The following is a 15663-nucleotide window of genomic DNA, read 5'->3' as shown; positions in this document are numbered from 1 at the left end:
ATGTTACTGAATCGGTACCCTACCCTTGGGTTATTCTGTTTCAATGCTTTATCAGTGATTATGTGGATTTTTCTAATCCTCAATTTAACATACCCCAATATAGAAAATAAGTACACAGCTTGAATGATTATTTTTTACAACTTTAAGGAAAATGCTGAAAGCAGAACTTATGAAATGTCATATTTTACCTTAATTTTAGGTGAAATAATAAAATAGAAATTCAGTAATTCATGTAAATAAAAATATCCCCTCAAATAAAGATCTTACCACATTTTACAGATAATAGTACAAATTAAATAATTATACAATTATAATAGCCTCAAAACTATCTCAATCACGACTCAATTCTAATATCTTTTTGCAGTTTTATGATTATTCTGGAGAAGCTGAAATTTGTAAATTCTATTAAGATCAAAGACCTTCCAATACACTAAAATAATACCGAGACCATTATGATTTCTTATGAATAATCATTGTTTTAAACATCTTTGTGTCTTCACATAAATTATGAAAATTTAACTCAGAAGAAAAATATTATAATCCATAATCCAGTAAATAAAAAATACAGTGAGCTAGGTCAAAGTCAGTATTTTAAGAAATAATTAAGGTATTGTACTCAAGAGCACTTTTTTTTTTCACTAGGATAGGAAAGTGAAACATAATTAGCATTTTACTCCATGACAGCAAGTTCACTGCACTTCTAAATGTTTGACTATCTCCAAAAATACACTTTTCATTGTTTTATAATACACACATATTTTATACTTGTGAGTTAACATAGGTATTTTTCTTGAGAAGACATTACAAAATGAAGCACTGATATGAACAAAACCTCACAGGCAAAATTTTAGAAAATCTGAAATCATCTTGCCTGGGTCATAATTCAAAGACAGTGACAAATGTTGTCAGGGGAAACAAAATCAGTAGAAATATAAAATATGAAAAATCTTTAAAATCCAGACAGCAAATATAAAAAACAGACAGACTTCAGTGAAAGCTTGCACAGCTATTTAAAGAAATGAGGTATGATGAAGTCATAGTGCTACAATATGTATCTATGTATTAAGAACCTATATTTCAAAGTTGCAAAATCAGCAAATCATAAACTATTTGCTGCTGTGTTCACATGACCTTACTGGTCAGATGTTTAATGGTCACTAATAATACATTTAAAATAAGCATGAAGCTAACTGCATGATCATATGGTGAGCTTATCCGCCACATAAGAAGGCAAATTATAAGTAAAAATGTAAGCAAACAATTTTGTATTAATAATAAATAGAGCTTTAAGCATTTAACATTATCAATACTTTTAAAATTTAAATAAATGCAACTATTTTATACAGAACTGTACCATTTATTATACACACAAGTAAGTTCCCTTTGTTAACAAAGGCTGGTTATAGATAATATGGAATGTTACAGTACCATCTTGCATAAAATTCTAGTACAATTTTGTACTTGAAAAAGGGTGCAAAAACACCAGCCTAATAAATCTGACTGAATTGAAATATCTCTTCTTTCTTTTTAAAAAGTACATCATTAACCACATACACCATAAACTGTACATAAGCTCACTTTAAATCACCAATTGGAGATATGATAGCATGTATATTGTAGTGTTAATTATCCCTCCCATCAGTTTAATTTATTAAAGCCTTACACTGCTGTTCATTCAGGAGCCTTTGTTGATGTGCAAGCTTGTAATATGAATTACTGAACTTAGGTAAGTACAATTTAAAGGAGGCCAACAACAGCTGCCAAGAATTATTTGCGGTAAGAAATGTCCTTTTCACAGAAGACTCACTTGGGAGCAAACATTTTTTAGAATATCTTCCTTCTTTCAAATATATTGTAGCCGGTCAAGACTCTCCATTTTGAACCCTGGATGCTGGTGGTTGCATGAAATCCTTAAAGGGAACTAGTGCCTCTTTAAGTGCAGAACAGACTTCAGAAGAAGAGCAGGTGATGCATTCTACTAAAGTTGGGTATAAGGCAATTACTTGTGCCCAAGTATTTCCATCAACTGTAATGCAAAAGTATAAAACCTCAAAATGGTAGAATTAAACAGCAGAGATTATTCAATTAACAGGAACACAATCCTTTAAACTGAATGTAAAGAAAAAATTCTGAAATACGAAGATTCTACAAGCTTGTATCTTATATTTTTAATTTTTCAAAGATTTCCTGCTATATTTAATAAGGTATAGGAAAAAATATATGTTCAGTGTGCAGTCATCAGTAACAATAAATTTGATAAAGTACATTTTAAATGGTATTTCAATTTGCGAAGGCTCTGAAACCTAACAAAGCAATTCAGAATAATCCAAACTTTTGTCATTTTTAATATAATTGCCAGAGGATGTAGTGTACATTTCAAGAATTAGAAACTTTCAGTTGTCTGCTAAAAGTAGAAATCTTTTGAAATACAAAATATGTTTAATGATTTTCCCAGTAATATCTTTGATATTACTTTTAATTACAAACTGTCACAAACAGATTCATTCTTGTCTTGTACTGTTTGCTAATCTTTAATGTATATCATTAGATGTAGACTTGAGTGGGGAGGAACCATGTCTGTCTTCTTCACCACTATCATGAACAAATAGTACAGCTGAATGCTATTGCTACTGAATGGACAAAAGTGTTACATCCCAATTAGTTACATTTTCCTGTAAGTATTGTGCATAATGTTGGGCACCCAATATGCAAGATTTTTTTTAGACTTAGATATTTTTAAAATTTTGTGAAACAAGTCTCAAATCTAAAAGGCTTTATAGTATTAAAGAAAAATAAACACTACATGTAGAGAGCTTTGATTCTGTTTCTCACTACAATTTACTGGATGTCAATTGCCTAAAATTCTTTCTCAAATAAGGCAATGATGGGTGTCCCTGGTCAAGTCATTTAATTTCTCTTTATCTTACTTCTCCCACTGTAAAATAAAGAAATGAGTTTCTCAAACTAGTGTTCCTCAGTTTACTTCTTAGGAAAAAGCTCATGATAAAGTAGTTTGGCAGATGTTTCATATCTCTCACCTTTTGGAGACAAAGTCTTCATATCAATTTATTAAGGGCTTGTAGTAAAAGAACAAATTTAACTTTAACCCAGTGTTCCCAAATTTAATTATGGAGTTTTTTCCATCCAATATCTACTGATATCACACATCATCAATGTTCATGCCTTAGTACATATCTTGGAAAAATGCCATACTGTTAATTTAACCTCTTTTCCCAAACAGGAGCTTCCTCAGGGTGGGTGTGATAAGAAACGGGGAATGGGGCTGATGGGTATTGCTGAGGGTGAGGAGTCAGGCTGGAGCTGTTCTGCTTTTCTCTGTTTTAATATGTTGGGAATTCACATCACATTTCATTTGTAAAAATTTTTGCTGCTTAACAGAATACAAAAGTCTAAAAGCCACTGTCTAAGAAGTTTTAAAAAGTCTGCTTCAGTTGTCTCCTGTGAAACTTTACACTAATCATTTAACAAAAGATTAGATAGAATGAAACCTGTCTAGGTTGTCCCAGATGGAGAGTCAACTGACCAAATTAACTCTTGGTTTATTAGGGTAAAACACAAAAGTACGTTAAGATGACATCTTAAACTCAAAGGAAGCAAGTCCAATTTCTTAAATTAAAATATGTTTTAGGCTGGCGTGGTGTCTCACGCCTGTAATCCTAGCACTTTGGGAGGCCAAAGTGGGCGGATCACCTGAGGTCAGGCCTGGCCAACATAGTGAAACCCCATCTCTACTAAAAATACAAAAATTAGCCAGACGCGGTGGTCCCAGCTACTCAGGAGGCTGAGGCTGGAGAATTGTTTAAACCTGGCAGGCAGAGGTTTCAGTGAGCTGAGATTGCGCCACTGCATGCCAGCCTGGGCAACAGAGCAAGACTCTGTCTAAATATTCATTTGTGTACAAAACTCATTGTGTACAAATATTCATTTGTGTACAAAACAGGGATGGGGGAGTGTTAGAATATGTGCTTTGTATTTAGATAATAAACTTCTGCAGGGATCCACAAACTAATAAAAATGGTTGTCTGTGGTAAAGTAAGAACTGGGCAGATAAAGAATAAGGAAAAGATCATATTAAAACTTTTCCCTATATATCATTTTACAGTTTTGGATTTTTGGACTATGTGTATGTATACTACCTATTTAAAATTTTAAATAAAGATCAAGTAAAATGATGAAAACAAAATCTCAGCTGGGGGGCAGTGGTTCATGCCTGCAATCCCAGCAGTTTGGAGGCGAAGGTGGGCAGACTGCTTGAGCTTAGGAGTATGAGACCAGCCTGGCCAACATGGCAAGACCCTATCTCTACTGAAAATACAAAACAATTAGCAGAATGTGGTGGCACGTGTCTGCAGTCCCAGCTACTTGGGAGGCTAAGATGGGAAGATCGCTTGAACCCAGGAGGTCAAGGCCGCAGTTAGCGTCGATCACACCATTGCACCCCAGCCTGGGTGACAGAGCAAGAGCCTGTCTGAAAAAAGACAAAAAACAAAAAACTCCCCAAACAAAAATAAGTCTAACAAATGCATCTTTTCTCACAAAAAAGCCCCAAAACAAATAAGGAAGTCATTCTTTTCTTAATAAAGCTTACCACAGCGTCCTAAAATGTTATATCATCTTATATGCTTACATTCAAATTTTTACTTCATAGACGCAGAGACATAATTCAAACTCTATTAAACAATTTTTAACATTCATTTAGTTAAATCATCTATTACTACAATGTCTTATACATATAACCTTTTTACTGAGTTTTTGCTTCCTTTTCTCCCTTTATACACGTTCTGGTTCTTCTTTTTTTTTTTTTTAAAAAAAAGATGGGGTCTGACTACATTGTCCAGGATGGTCTCAGACTGCTAGACTCAAGCAATCCTCCCACCTCAGGCTCCCAAAGTGTTGGGATTGCACGTGTGAGCCACTGCACCAGCCCAGAACACTATTTTAGGAAAACCCAAATCTGAACTCTAATAGGATAAATTCAGGACATTGCCCCAGGCTTTTTCTTAGAAATTCCATCCCTCCCTTTGGGTTGAATAAATAAAAGTGTACTGCCTCTTAAGATTTAGTATAATACCCTTTCTAGGCCAAAGTACCAATGGGTGAATTTTAAGAAAAGAAAAATACATATTTACTCCACTTATATAATAGTTGACAGGAATAAATATCCTACAACTCATTCATTAATTTACTAGGAATCTCCTTTTTTCTTGGGTATTGAAAGTAATGCTCCTTAAAGTGCCAATCTGCTACAAAATAAGCTTGTGCCAGAATGTAAACCAACACGCTGCTTTCTTCTTTACCAATGTCTTCTTGTATAAAAAAAAGTCAGCTGAACCAAGCCGTGTGTTTAGTGACACATCTGATTTATATTCTGATGCCAGCTCACTATCTTGTCCCAGACCAGTAACAAAACTGTCGAAGCCAATCAATGGCTGGTCCAACAAACCATACTTTGAAAGCAATGTTGTAGAGGATTCAAAATAGAACAAAACATGGTCTGAAAATCCTCTCAAAAAATCTTAACAATGTAAAGGGAGATGAGTCATGTACATGCATAATTGTAATACAAATAGAGTGCTTCAAGACAAGTACACATAAAAAAGCTTTGCATTCAATGAAAAGATGAATTATTTACCTTTAAGAGATCAAAAACAAGGTTTAAAAGTAGGGTGGTATTCCAAACAGGTTGATACAAGCTGGATAATGGAATAAACAATTTTTCCCAATGGAAAAATTTGGGAAGATTGAGAATTTTAGTTTAGTGGAGAGTAGGGGAAATGAAATCTATTGTGGAAAATAAAGTGTGACTAGAATGGAGTCAGAGTGCAGTATTTTTTGCAGCTTGGTAGGAAGGAGTAAATGAAAAACACTTTTTTGCTTTGAGAGGATGAGGAAATAAATGATCAAAGCCCTACTATAGAAAAATCATTTCTGGCTATCATGTAAAGAATGGACTGGATAGGAATGAATAACAGAAAGGGAAAATAAATGAGAAAGAATGATAAAAATGATTCAAAATTATTTATACAGTTTGTATCTATAAAGTAAATCAGTACAAACAGAAGATAAAGCCCTTTTCCATCTCTCCCCAAATAAGTCAATGATCTACATTAAAAAATATATGAAATAGGCCGGGCGCGGTGGCTCAAGCCTGTAATCCCAGCACTTTGGGAGGCCGAGACGGGCGGATCACAAGGTCAGGAGATCGAGACCATCCTGGCTAACACGGTGAAACCCCGTCTCTACTAAAATACAAAAAATTAGCCGGGCGTGTTGGCGGGCGCCTGTAGTCCCAGCTACTCGGGAGGCTGAGGCAGGAGAATGGCGTGAACCCAGGAGGCGGAGCTTGCAGTGAGCTGAGATCCGGCCACTGCACTCCAGCCTGGGCGACAGAGCGAGACTCCGTCTCAAAAAAAAAAAAAAAAAAATATATATATATATGAAATATGGATTGTTCTTGCAATACCCTGACTTCAGAACAATTTAGTTAAAAAAAAAAAAAAGTCAGGTAGACTGCCTCATAAAAAATGAAAACATTACAAATTAATTGTACTTAATTGACATCCTAATGGACTTGATGTTTTGTTGTCATGAGAACTGGAGAAAAGAAGTCTAATGACTGTTATGTTCCTATAATTCAGTTAAATTAATAGTAATACAAAAGTCCATCACAAATAGAACATAAATGCTATGAATTTAAAATAACTGAGTTTCTAAGCACTTACCATTCTCAGGCTGAGTTTTCTTAAGTGAATCAATAAGAGTACTGACTGCTTTTAAAACAAATATAATTTCTGTTACTTGTTGCCTAAAAAAGAGATAGGAAATCATTTCCATTAAGATTTTAAAGTTACCAGGTGTGTTTGTTTTTTAAACTAAGTTTGTGCAAATAGATGAACTTTTAAAAAATACTGAACACAATACAATGCAAGGTTAATGTTAGTTTTAAATGCATATAAAAGTAAACATCATTTTATTTATATGTACTTCAATGTGCAAATCAAATTTGTAGTTATTCTTGCCATAATTTATCAATTAAGAAAGGGGTGGGGCAATCTACTCATGAAAAATTAAATTTATTTGTAAGATATTTCATGTAACTACTTAAAATTAAAATGTTTTATTTTTATTTATTGATTTTTTGAGACAGGGTCTTGCTGTCACTTAGGCTGGAGTGCAACGGTGAGATCACAGCTCACTGCAGCCTTGACTTGGGCTCAAGTGATCCTCCCACTTAGCCTCCTGAGTTGTTGGGACTACAGGTGCATGCCACGTTGTCTGGCTAATTTTTATTTTTTTTAAGTAGAAACAAAGTCTTGCTATGCTGCCCATGCTGGTCTCGAACTCCTAGGCTCAAGTGATCCCCCTGCAAAGTGATCCTCCTGCCTCAGCCTCCTAAAGTGCTAGGATTACAGGCATGAGCTACTGTGCTCTGCCCTTAAAACATTTTATAATATATGCTTTCAAAACTTCTCTACAAGTCTTTTTTTTTTTTTTTTAAACTAATTAGTACTAAAAGAGCTTTGCCAAAGTTTAAATGGAAACAAGACTACTATTACCACATGGCATATATTTTACCATGCTGATGAAAGTATCTTCAAAATTACAATGGTACTTATTTAACTTTCTAATACTACAAACAAGAAACATGCTGGAGATCAATCCTAAGGTAGCACTATTTGGAGACATTAGCAATGAAGAATGAACTTGGAGTAAAGGGTCAACAAGAGTAGCTTGATTCCCTTCTTTCTACTCACAGAAACAAAGCTCATCTGGTCTATGGCCCGCCCTCATCCCTCCCCATTCCTGGTGTGCATCTGTGTTATTCTACAGATAAGACTTTTCTAATACCACGTCAGGGTGCTATTTCAAGACTTCCTATTGTAAATATTGAAGTATTTTATTGTGTTGCAATGTAGCTTTTTAGAAAACAATTTAATGATACTGCAAGGAACACAGAATGATACAATATAACTTCACAGGACAATTATAAATAAGGCTCAATTTAAAGGTAGTTGTTAAAAAGTAAAGACTTAGAACATTAAAAAATAAAGTGAAAGTTTTCTTCTGAAATCAAATAATATTTTATAATACATAAATATATTCTAACAATATTCCACTCAAAACAACCTTATTACCGCATTTCCAAGTATACTTCAGAAATCAATTTTCAATCATGCCCATAACCAAATTACTAACATCTGTCTTTGGAGTGTTTTTGTGTATAAATTTGAGTATGAGAAGTTATAATTTATGTTCTAGAAATTCAAAATACACTGGATCCTAAAAGAAGAATACAAATAGCTAATATGCATTGGTAATTAAAAAACGAAAGCAAATGATGACTATTTTTCATTCACCAAATTAGAAAAAGATAAATGATAAACTGGCAAATAATTTTAAAATGCTAAAAATTGAGGAAAGGGACAGTCACACATTCCTGGGAGAATGTAAACTGGTATAAATCTCTGTTGGGAAATTTGGTTAATGCATATCAAAAGCTATAAAATGTCTGTGTCTTTTGACAGGTCAATTCCAACTTCAGAAATTTATTATAAGTAAATTAAAATGTGCACAAAGATTTAATGCTGGTGATTTGCCTCTCTAGTCCTACCTTATGAGATGGGAGCAATGATTTTTGTCTTTCCTGACTGTGATAACTATGTTTTCCCATGTTATTTTCTGTTGGCTTCATTCGCTATGTCTTAAACTCTAATTTCCACATTAAAATAGTAGATTTGCAACCTAACCCTAATTTATGACTGCATCCTTTGTTGAATTCTGGTCTGTACTCCAACTCTGATTAGCCTTGGCTGACCAGGAGAGCCTAGCACCCCTTCCACTGACACAGCAATGAATAGATGAGAAATAAATCAGTTTAGGTCCATGGGCTTAATTAAGCAGATTGGATGAAAAGAAGACTTAAGATCAGGCTAGCTGACACAGAGAGAAACCTGCAAATGACTGTAAAACAAACTAGGATATTCCTAAAATATGATTTACGATTTTCACTATAGAGAAATAATATCATGTGTTCATACAGATCCACAAGTCCTTATCTAGAAATCTCTGGAAGAAGATATATGTTGGAATTCAGTTTATTTTTTTTTTTAAATTCAAAAAGATAATTTGGTACCTATGTATCATATGTTACAAAACCTCCATGATGGGTCTAAAAAAGTACCCCATAACAAAACATGTTAATATATCTGCAGGAAAACCTGTGAATATTTACATCATATGGGATAACTAAGATTATAAACAACTTCAGCTTAGTTCAGATCACTTACAAAAATACTTGCTTTTCAGAATTTTCCTTGTTACCAACAATTAGTACAACAATACATTTATTTAATAAAATTGAATATATACCTTGGAAGAGGGCATTTACCACTTAATCTTTCATCCTCTATATAGCGATGTAGTACATCTTGGGACCTCTTTAAAAGCACTGAGAGTGCCATTCGTGAGATGTAGCCTTCTTGAGGTGTTGTGACTTTATTACTGAAGGAAAACTGAAGCAATGTTTCAAAACACATTTTAGAAAATTCCTCTCTCAAACGAATATCAATCTCTGCTTCTGTAAAATTAACAAATTTTGATGGTTAATAAAAGTTAAATCAATGAGCTTTAATGATAACAATGCTTAGCAAACTAGGAATAGAGGGAAATTCCTCAATCTGGTGAAAGGCATCTAGAACAATCTATAGCTAATAGCATACATATAGTGAAATTGTGTTGTGTGTGTATGTGTGTGTGAAGAGAGAGACAGAGAAACAAATTCCCCCTCACAAGATCAAAAACAAGGCAAGATCCTCATCACTTCTATTCAACATATTTCTTGACTTGGTCTTTCTATACTATAAAACAGCACTATAAAATATACTTCACAATAGTTTTTCATGTGGTCAAACTTGCAGTAATCTCTTTTTCTCTCTTTTTCCCTCTCCCAACTTCTTTCCTGGAATGTGACCTCTGCTCCAGTCTGGCAGTTGCTCTCTAGACATGCTGTTCTGTCATATCCTGAAACTAGTCTTTGCCATCACCCTGGAAATTGTTTCCATTATCTCTTGAGTTAGATCCCACTTCCAAGATCTCATGCCTTCTTTTTCTCCTTTTTTTTTTTTTTGAGACGGAGTCTTCTCTTGTTGCCCAGGCAGGAGTGCACTGGCGCAATCTTGGCTCACCACAACCTCCTCCTCCTGGGTTCAAGTAATTCTCCTGCCTCAGCCTCCTGAATAGCTGGGACTACAGGCACGTGCCACCACACCCAGCTATTTTTGTATTTTTTAGTAGAGTTGGTGTTTCACTGTGTTAGCCAGGATGGTCTTGATCTCCTGACCTCGTGATCCGCCCATTTGGCCTCCCAAAGTGCTGGGATTACAGGCGTCAGCCACGGCGCCCAGCCTCATGCCTTATTTTTCCTTGGTTTACCACTTTGTTTTTACAGAGCATATTTTGAAGTAGCTTTCTAAGAAAGAATGAATGAGAAGTAAAACTTTTGAGAGCATGTACCTCTGAAAATGTCACATATTATGGTACTCAAAAATGTGCCCTGCAGCATCAGCATTACCAGAAAACTTGTTAGAAATGTACATTCACATGCCGCCCAGTCTTACTGAATCAGAAATTCAGGAGGTACAGTTCAGCAATTGCTTGTTCTCTGGTTGATTATGATGCATGCTGAAATTGGAGAATTACTGTTTTACACTCATACTTGGCCAACAGTATGAGTTTTTAACATGGAGCTTCCATGTTAAAAGTCCTTTCCATTTACAACTGCTTCAATGTCTTTTAGCATCCAATACCGCCTCTGAGAATTCCAATGTCTGTTTTTTTTGTGTGTGTGTGGTTTTTTTCTTTTTTTTTTTTTGAGACAGGGTCTTCACTCTGTTGCCCTGGCTGGAGTGCAGTGGCATGACCTCAGCTTACTGCAACCTCCGCCTCCCAGGTTCAAGAGATCCTCCCACCTCGTACTCCCGAGTAGCTGGGACTACAGGCACACACATGGCTAATTTTTGTATTTTTTTTAAGTAGAGACAGGGTTTCACTGTGTTGGCCAGGATAGTCTTGAACTCTTGACTTCAAGCGATCACCTGTCTTGCCCTCCGAAAGTGCTAGGATTACAGGCATAAGTCACTGTGCCTGGCCTCCAATGTCTTTCGTACTGAACTTTTTTTTTTCTTTCTGAAATCTTTTAGGGTCTTATCTTTATCCCAGGTATTCTGATATTTCATAATGACATGCCTGATTGTGGGTCTTTTTTCTTTCACTGTTTTTGGCACTGACTATTTTTAATCTGGAAGTTTTTTTCTTCAGTTCTTCAGTTTATTTCCTTGATAATTCCTTCTCCTAGATTTTCTTTGTTCTCTCTTTGTCAGATATTAGACTCCCTGGATTCATTTTACTTCTCCTTTCAACCTTTCACTTAACTTATCATCACATCTTTAGTTTCTATGAGTTCTTTCTTGTCTTGTTTTTTTGTTTTTGAAAAAGACAGAGTCTCTAGTCTGTCACCCAGGCTGGAGTACAGTGGTGCAATCACAGCTCATTGCAGCTTTGTTCTCCTGTGCTCAGGTGATCCGCCCACCTCAGCCTCCCAAGTAGCTGGGACTACAGTCATGTACTATCTCGCCCAGCTAATATTTGTATTCTTTGCAGAGATGGGGTTTTGCCATGTTGCTTAGGCCGGTCTCAAGCTCCTGTGAGCCTCCTGCCTTGGCCTCCCAAATGCTGGGAGCCACCGTGCCCAGCCTTCTTTCTTTTTCTACTGCTCCTTTTATATAGCATTTTAAAATTGTTTCATTGCTGTAGTCTTTTATCTCTTTGATCATCCTAACTGTAGTTTTATGCTTTCAGTGACTGCACATTTTATCTGTTTCCTCTCAATGTCTTTTACTCCCTCTTCATTTGTTTTGGTCTTTCTCTTTTGTGTTAGAGAATTTCCTCAAATGTCTGTGAGCTCTGACTATCAGATCATACTTAAAAGCAAAAGGCCAATCATCACTGGAACCTCTGTGTTTACAGGTTGGCCTTGTTTAGCAAGGAACAGTTTTGTATGCATACGTTTAAGGAAAATTCCAATTTTTTTTTTTTAAATGAAAACTACAAACTTTATTTCTCAACATAAGCTCAGTCAAGTTCAAGACACTTTTGTAAGCAATGATACCAGCCATTTAGTTTATCTGTAAAAAACTGAGGTCCTGGGAACTTAACCATGTCAATGCTATTTTTTTTACACTATTAACTGAAGACAAAGGCTGTCCTTCAATGGTATGTTAAGATCCGAAACAAAAATAAACCAAAAGGAGCCAAATTACAACTGTAAAGTGGATGCCTAATGATTTCCCATTGAAACCCTTGCAAAATTGCCCTTGTCTGATGAGAGGAATGAGCAGGAGCATTGTTGTGGTGGTGAAGGACTCACACGTGAAGCTTTCCCAGGTGTTAGAAAACTCTAAGTTAATGCTGAGAAGACATGCGTCATATGGCAAAGTCACTGAAAGAATGTCCATGCACCTTTCTTGTCTTGATAAATTTAATACTATAAATAGCAAGATATATTATCAGAAAACTGCCAGGAAAAGTATACTTGGTAACTCAACAGCCCTTATTTAACTTTGAACATTTATGCCTAATTGTGACTATTGTTCTTAAGGTGTATTTTATTAAAAATTAAATATTTTCACATACTCTTAATAATAAAAAGTTGGCTACGTTAAGATAAGTGGGCTTTAAAATTTTCCCCCTGAGATTCTCATGTTTGCTAACCCCGTACTTTACCAGGCCAGTTTTAAAAACTGGGCTAAAAAAAAAAAAAACCTAGAATGTGAAGTAAGCAGTATGAGAGACATCTAGTGGTCAAACTGTACACATAAATGCTCTTTAAAATGCTCAGCATAAAATAGGAGAAGCTAGTTAAGGCTCTAGTAAATTCTGAGGATTAAGGATCTGCATGGCACAAATTTATAGTTTTTTTTTTTTTTTTTCCTTTTTTCTTTTTGAGACAGTCTTGCTCTGTCTCCCAGGCTGGAACACAGTAGTGTGATCCCGGCTCACAGCAACCTCTGCTTCCCGGATTCAAGCAATTTTCCTGCCTCAGTTTCCTGTGTAGCTGGAATAACAGACACATGCCATCACACCCGGCTAATTTTTTTATTTTTAGTGGAGGCAGGGTTTCACCATGTTGGTCAGGTTGGTCTTGAACTCCTGACCTTAAGTGATCTGCCCGTCTTGGCCTCCCAAAGTATAGTTTTTAAATCATATATACATATATATGAGACAAGAGTCTTGCTCTGTTGCCCAGAGTGCACTCTTAAATGCAGTGGTTCAATCATAACTGTCATTTCAGCCTCCTGGGCTCAAACCATCCCACCTCAGCCACCCGAGTAGCTAGGACTACAGGCATGTGTCACCATGCCCAGCTAATTTTAAAACTTTTTGTAGAGATGGAGGCAGTCTCACTATGCTGCCCAGGCTGGTCTTAAACTTGAGGCCTCAGGCGATCCTCCCACCTTGGGATCCCACCTAGCGATCCCAGAATGTTGGGATTATGGGCATGAATCACTGCACCTGGCTGATGCCACAATTTAAGACTTGAGGGCCGGGCGCGGTGGCTCAAGCCTGTAATCCCAGCACTCTGGGAGGCCGAGACGGATGGATCACGAGGTCAGGAGATCGAGACCATCCTGGCTAACACGGTGAAACCCCGTCTCTACTAAAAAATACAAAAAACTAGCCGGGCGAGGTGGCGGGCGCCTGTAGTCCCAGCTACTCAGGAGGCTGAGGCAGGAGAATGGCGTGAACCCGGGAGGCAGAGCTTGCAGTGAGCTGAGATCCGGCCACTGCACTCCAGCCTGGGTGACAGAGCAAGACTCCGTCTCAAAAAAAAAAAAAAAAAAAAGAAAGTTGATGAGAGTCTAGAGTTTTAGTAAACCACTATCTAGACGGCGCCTATAATCCCAGCTACTCAGGAGAATTGCTTGAACCCAGGAGATGGAGGTTGCAGTGAGCAGAGATTGCACCACTGTACTCTGGCCCGGGTGACAGAGCAAGACTCCGTCTCAAAAAAAAAAAAAAAAAAAAAGACTTGAGCTCAGGTTTAGAAAAAGAGAATTAATAACAAACAGTAATTTATATATCAGTTCCCAATTAAGGCAGCATGACATCATGAAAAGAAGCATGTAGTTCTTTTTTAAGCATGAATTTGGCCTCTAGTCCTAAGATTGTGAGCAGTTTATTTTTTCAACCTTTCTAAATCAATTTTCTTTCCTGTAATATGGTCGTACCTATCCTCACAGAAATGTTGTGAGAAATGAGATAACATTCTAGCACAGTATCTTGTACATAGTTGGCACTGAGTAAATGTTAATTCTCTTAAAAAATGTTGAGGCATCTTATTTTTTTAAATGAACTCTGTAATTTATAGTCCTGAGAAGATGGTATTAATATCTCCATTTTAAAGATTACAAAACTGAGAATCAAAAGTTAATTGACTGCTAAGTAGCAGAATATACATTCATATTTTTATATTCCTTTCCAATCTATGACTTCACAAAACTGGTAACTTGTGTCAGCCTGCAGTGACATCCATGGATTCCACAAAGTGCTCTGCAATTTAATTCTTCACAGTTTGCAATTACGACATTTAAAAGATTTAGTTCAGTGTTTCTGATACATGATCAGAAACACAGTATTCCACAGAATGGAAACATGGAATAAAAACATTCTATTCCACAGAATAGTCAGGTCATAACATTTCTCCTCATAAAGCTTAGTTTTATATTACAATCCTAAAAATCACCTTACCATTCTTCAGTTTACATTACCAAAATCATAGGATTGAACATTTCTACTGTCAGTTTCTTCAAAAGTACTTCAATACTTTTTAATACTTAAAAAAATTAAAATAACATACCTGTAAATGAAGATGACTGAGAATGTATTGAGCCCTTGTTAAGCATTGTCATTATTTGACCAACAAATTCCTTAGGAATAAAATTGGCATAAGGTAGTATCTCGTTGCTGATAAGCTGAACTACCTAAAACAAAAGGGGCAAATGCAAATGTATTGTTTTCCTTGAAAGAGACTAAAATAATTTCTAGAGTAAAATTTCAATTTTACTTTAAATGAAAATCAGTTAAAGAACTTTCCTTTAAAGAAGTACACAAACATTTTAATGTTAACATACAGGATGACTACTAATCTGTTTCTCTCATCTGTTTTAGTAACTTTAATACAAAATAGTCAGTACCATAACTGTTTACTACTTGGACAAATGTTGATCTTCAGCATGATAACTGCAAATAGGGTTCTAGAGAAAAATAGTCAGCATATGAAAATTTACCCATGTTAGAATTAAAATATTCTAAATAGGATTAAGAATAACATTTAAATCACTTTTTATAACCAAAAACTATCAGCTGTAAGAGAAATTAAAGTTATATTCATTTTTGTCAAATAGTTTACTTCTAACATGTAGTATGTTATTTTGCCCTTTAAAGTCCACAAGAGCTTTAATACAGTAATGGCACAAAAGGCAGTATTTTGTTTCCATATAATGCCTATGCATTTTAAATGTATATTTTATTCATTTATTTATTTATTTATTTTTGAGATGGAGTCTCGCTCGGTTGCCCAGGCTG

General features: G+C 35.7%; 1 protein-coding gene across 4 annotated transcripts in view; it reads right to left on the bottom strand.

The window, feature by feature from the left end:
* Window positions 1-453: 453 nt before the first annotated feature.
* The window catches only part of MON2 (MON2 homolog, regulator of endosome-to-Golgi trafficking), a 131433-nt gene continuing 116223 nt past the window's right edge, over window positions 454-15663 (bottom strand). For 3 of the 4 annotated variants that reach the window (XM_023225102.1, XM_023225103.1, XM_023225104.1), the window contains 4 exons: window positions 14936-15059; window positions 9391-9598; window positions 6744-6826; window positions 454-2026 (listed from right to left, as the gene is read on the bottom strand). In XM_023225102.1, the coding sequence (XP_023080870.1) occupies window positions 1863-2026; window positions 6744-6826; window positions 9391-9598; window positions 14936-15059 (579 nt within the window). In that variant the 3' untranslated portion in view covers window positions 454-1862. The remainder of the gene's footprint in view (window positions 2027-6743; window positions 6827-9390; window positions 9599-14935; window positions 15060-15663) is intronic. The other variant, XM_031936343.1, reaches the window with a different exon arrangement.

The sequence above is a fragment of the Piliocolobus tephrosceles genome, chromosome 10, assembly GCF_002776525.5.
Source record: "Piliocolobus tephrosceles isolate RC106 chromosome 10, ASM277652v3, whole genome shotgun sequence".
NCBI lineage: Eukaryota > Metazoa > Chordata > Mammalia > Primates > Cercopithecidae > Piliocolobus > Piliocolobus tephrosceles.
The sequence above is the reverse complement of the archived record's forward strand: the minus strand, read 5'-3'. Positions and strand labels throughout refer to the sequence as shown.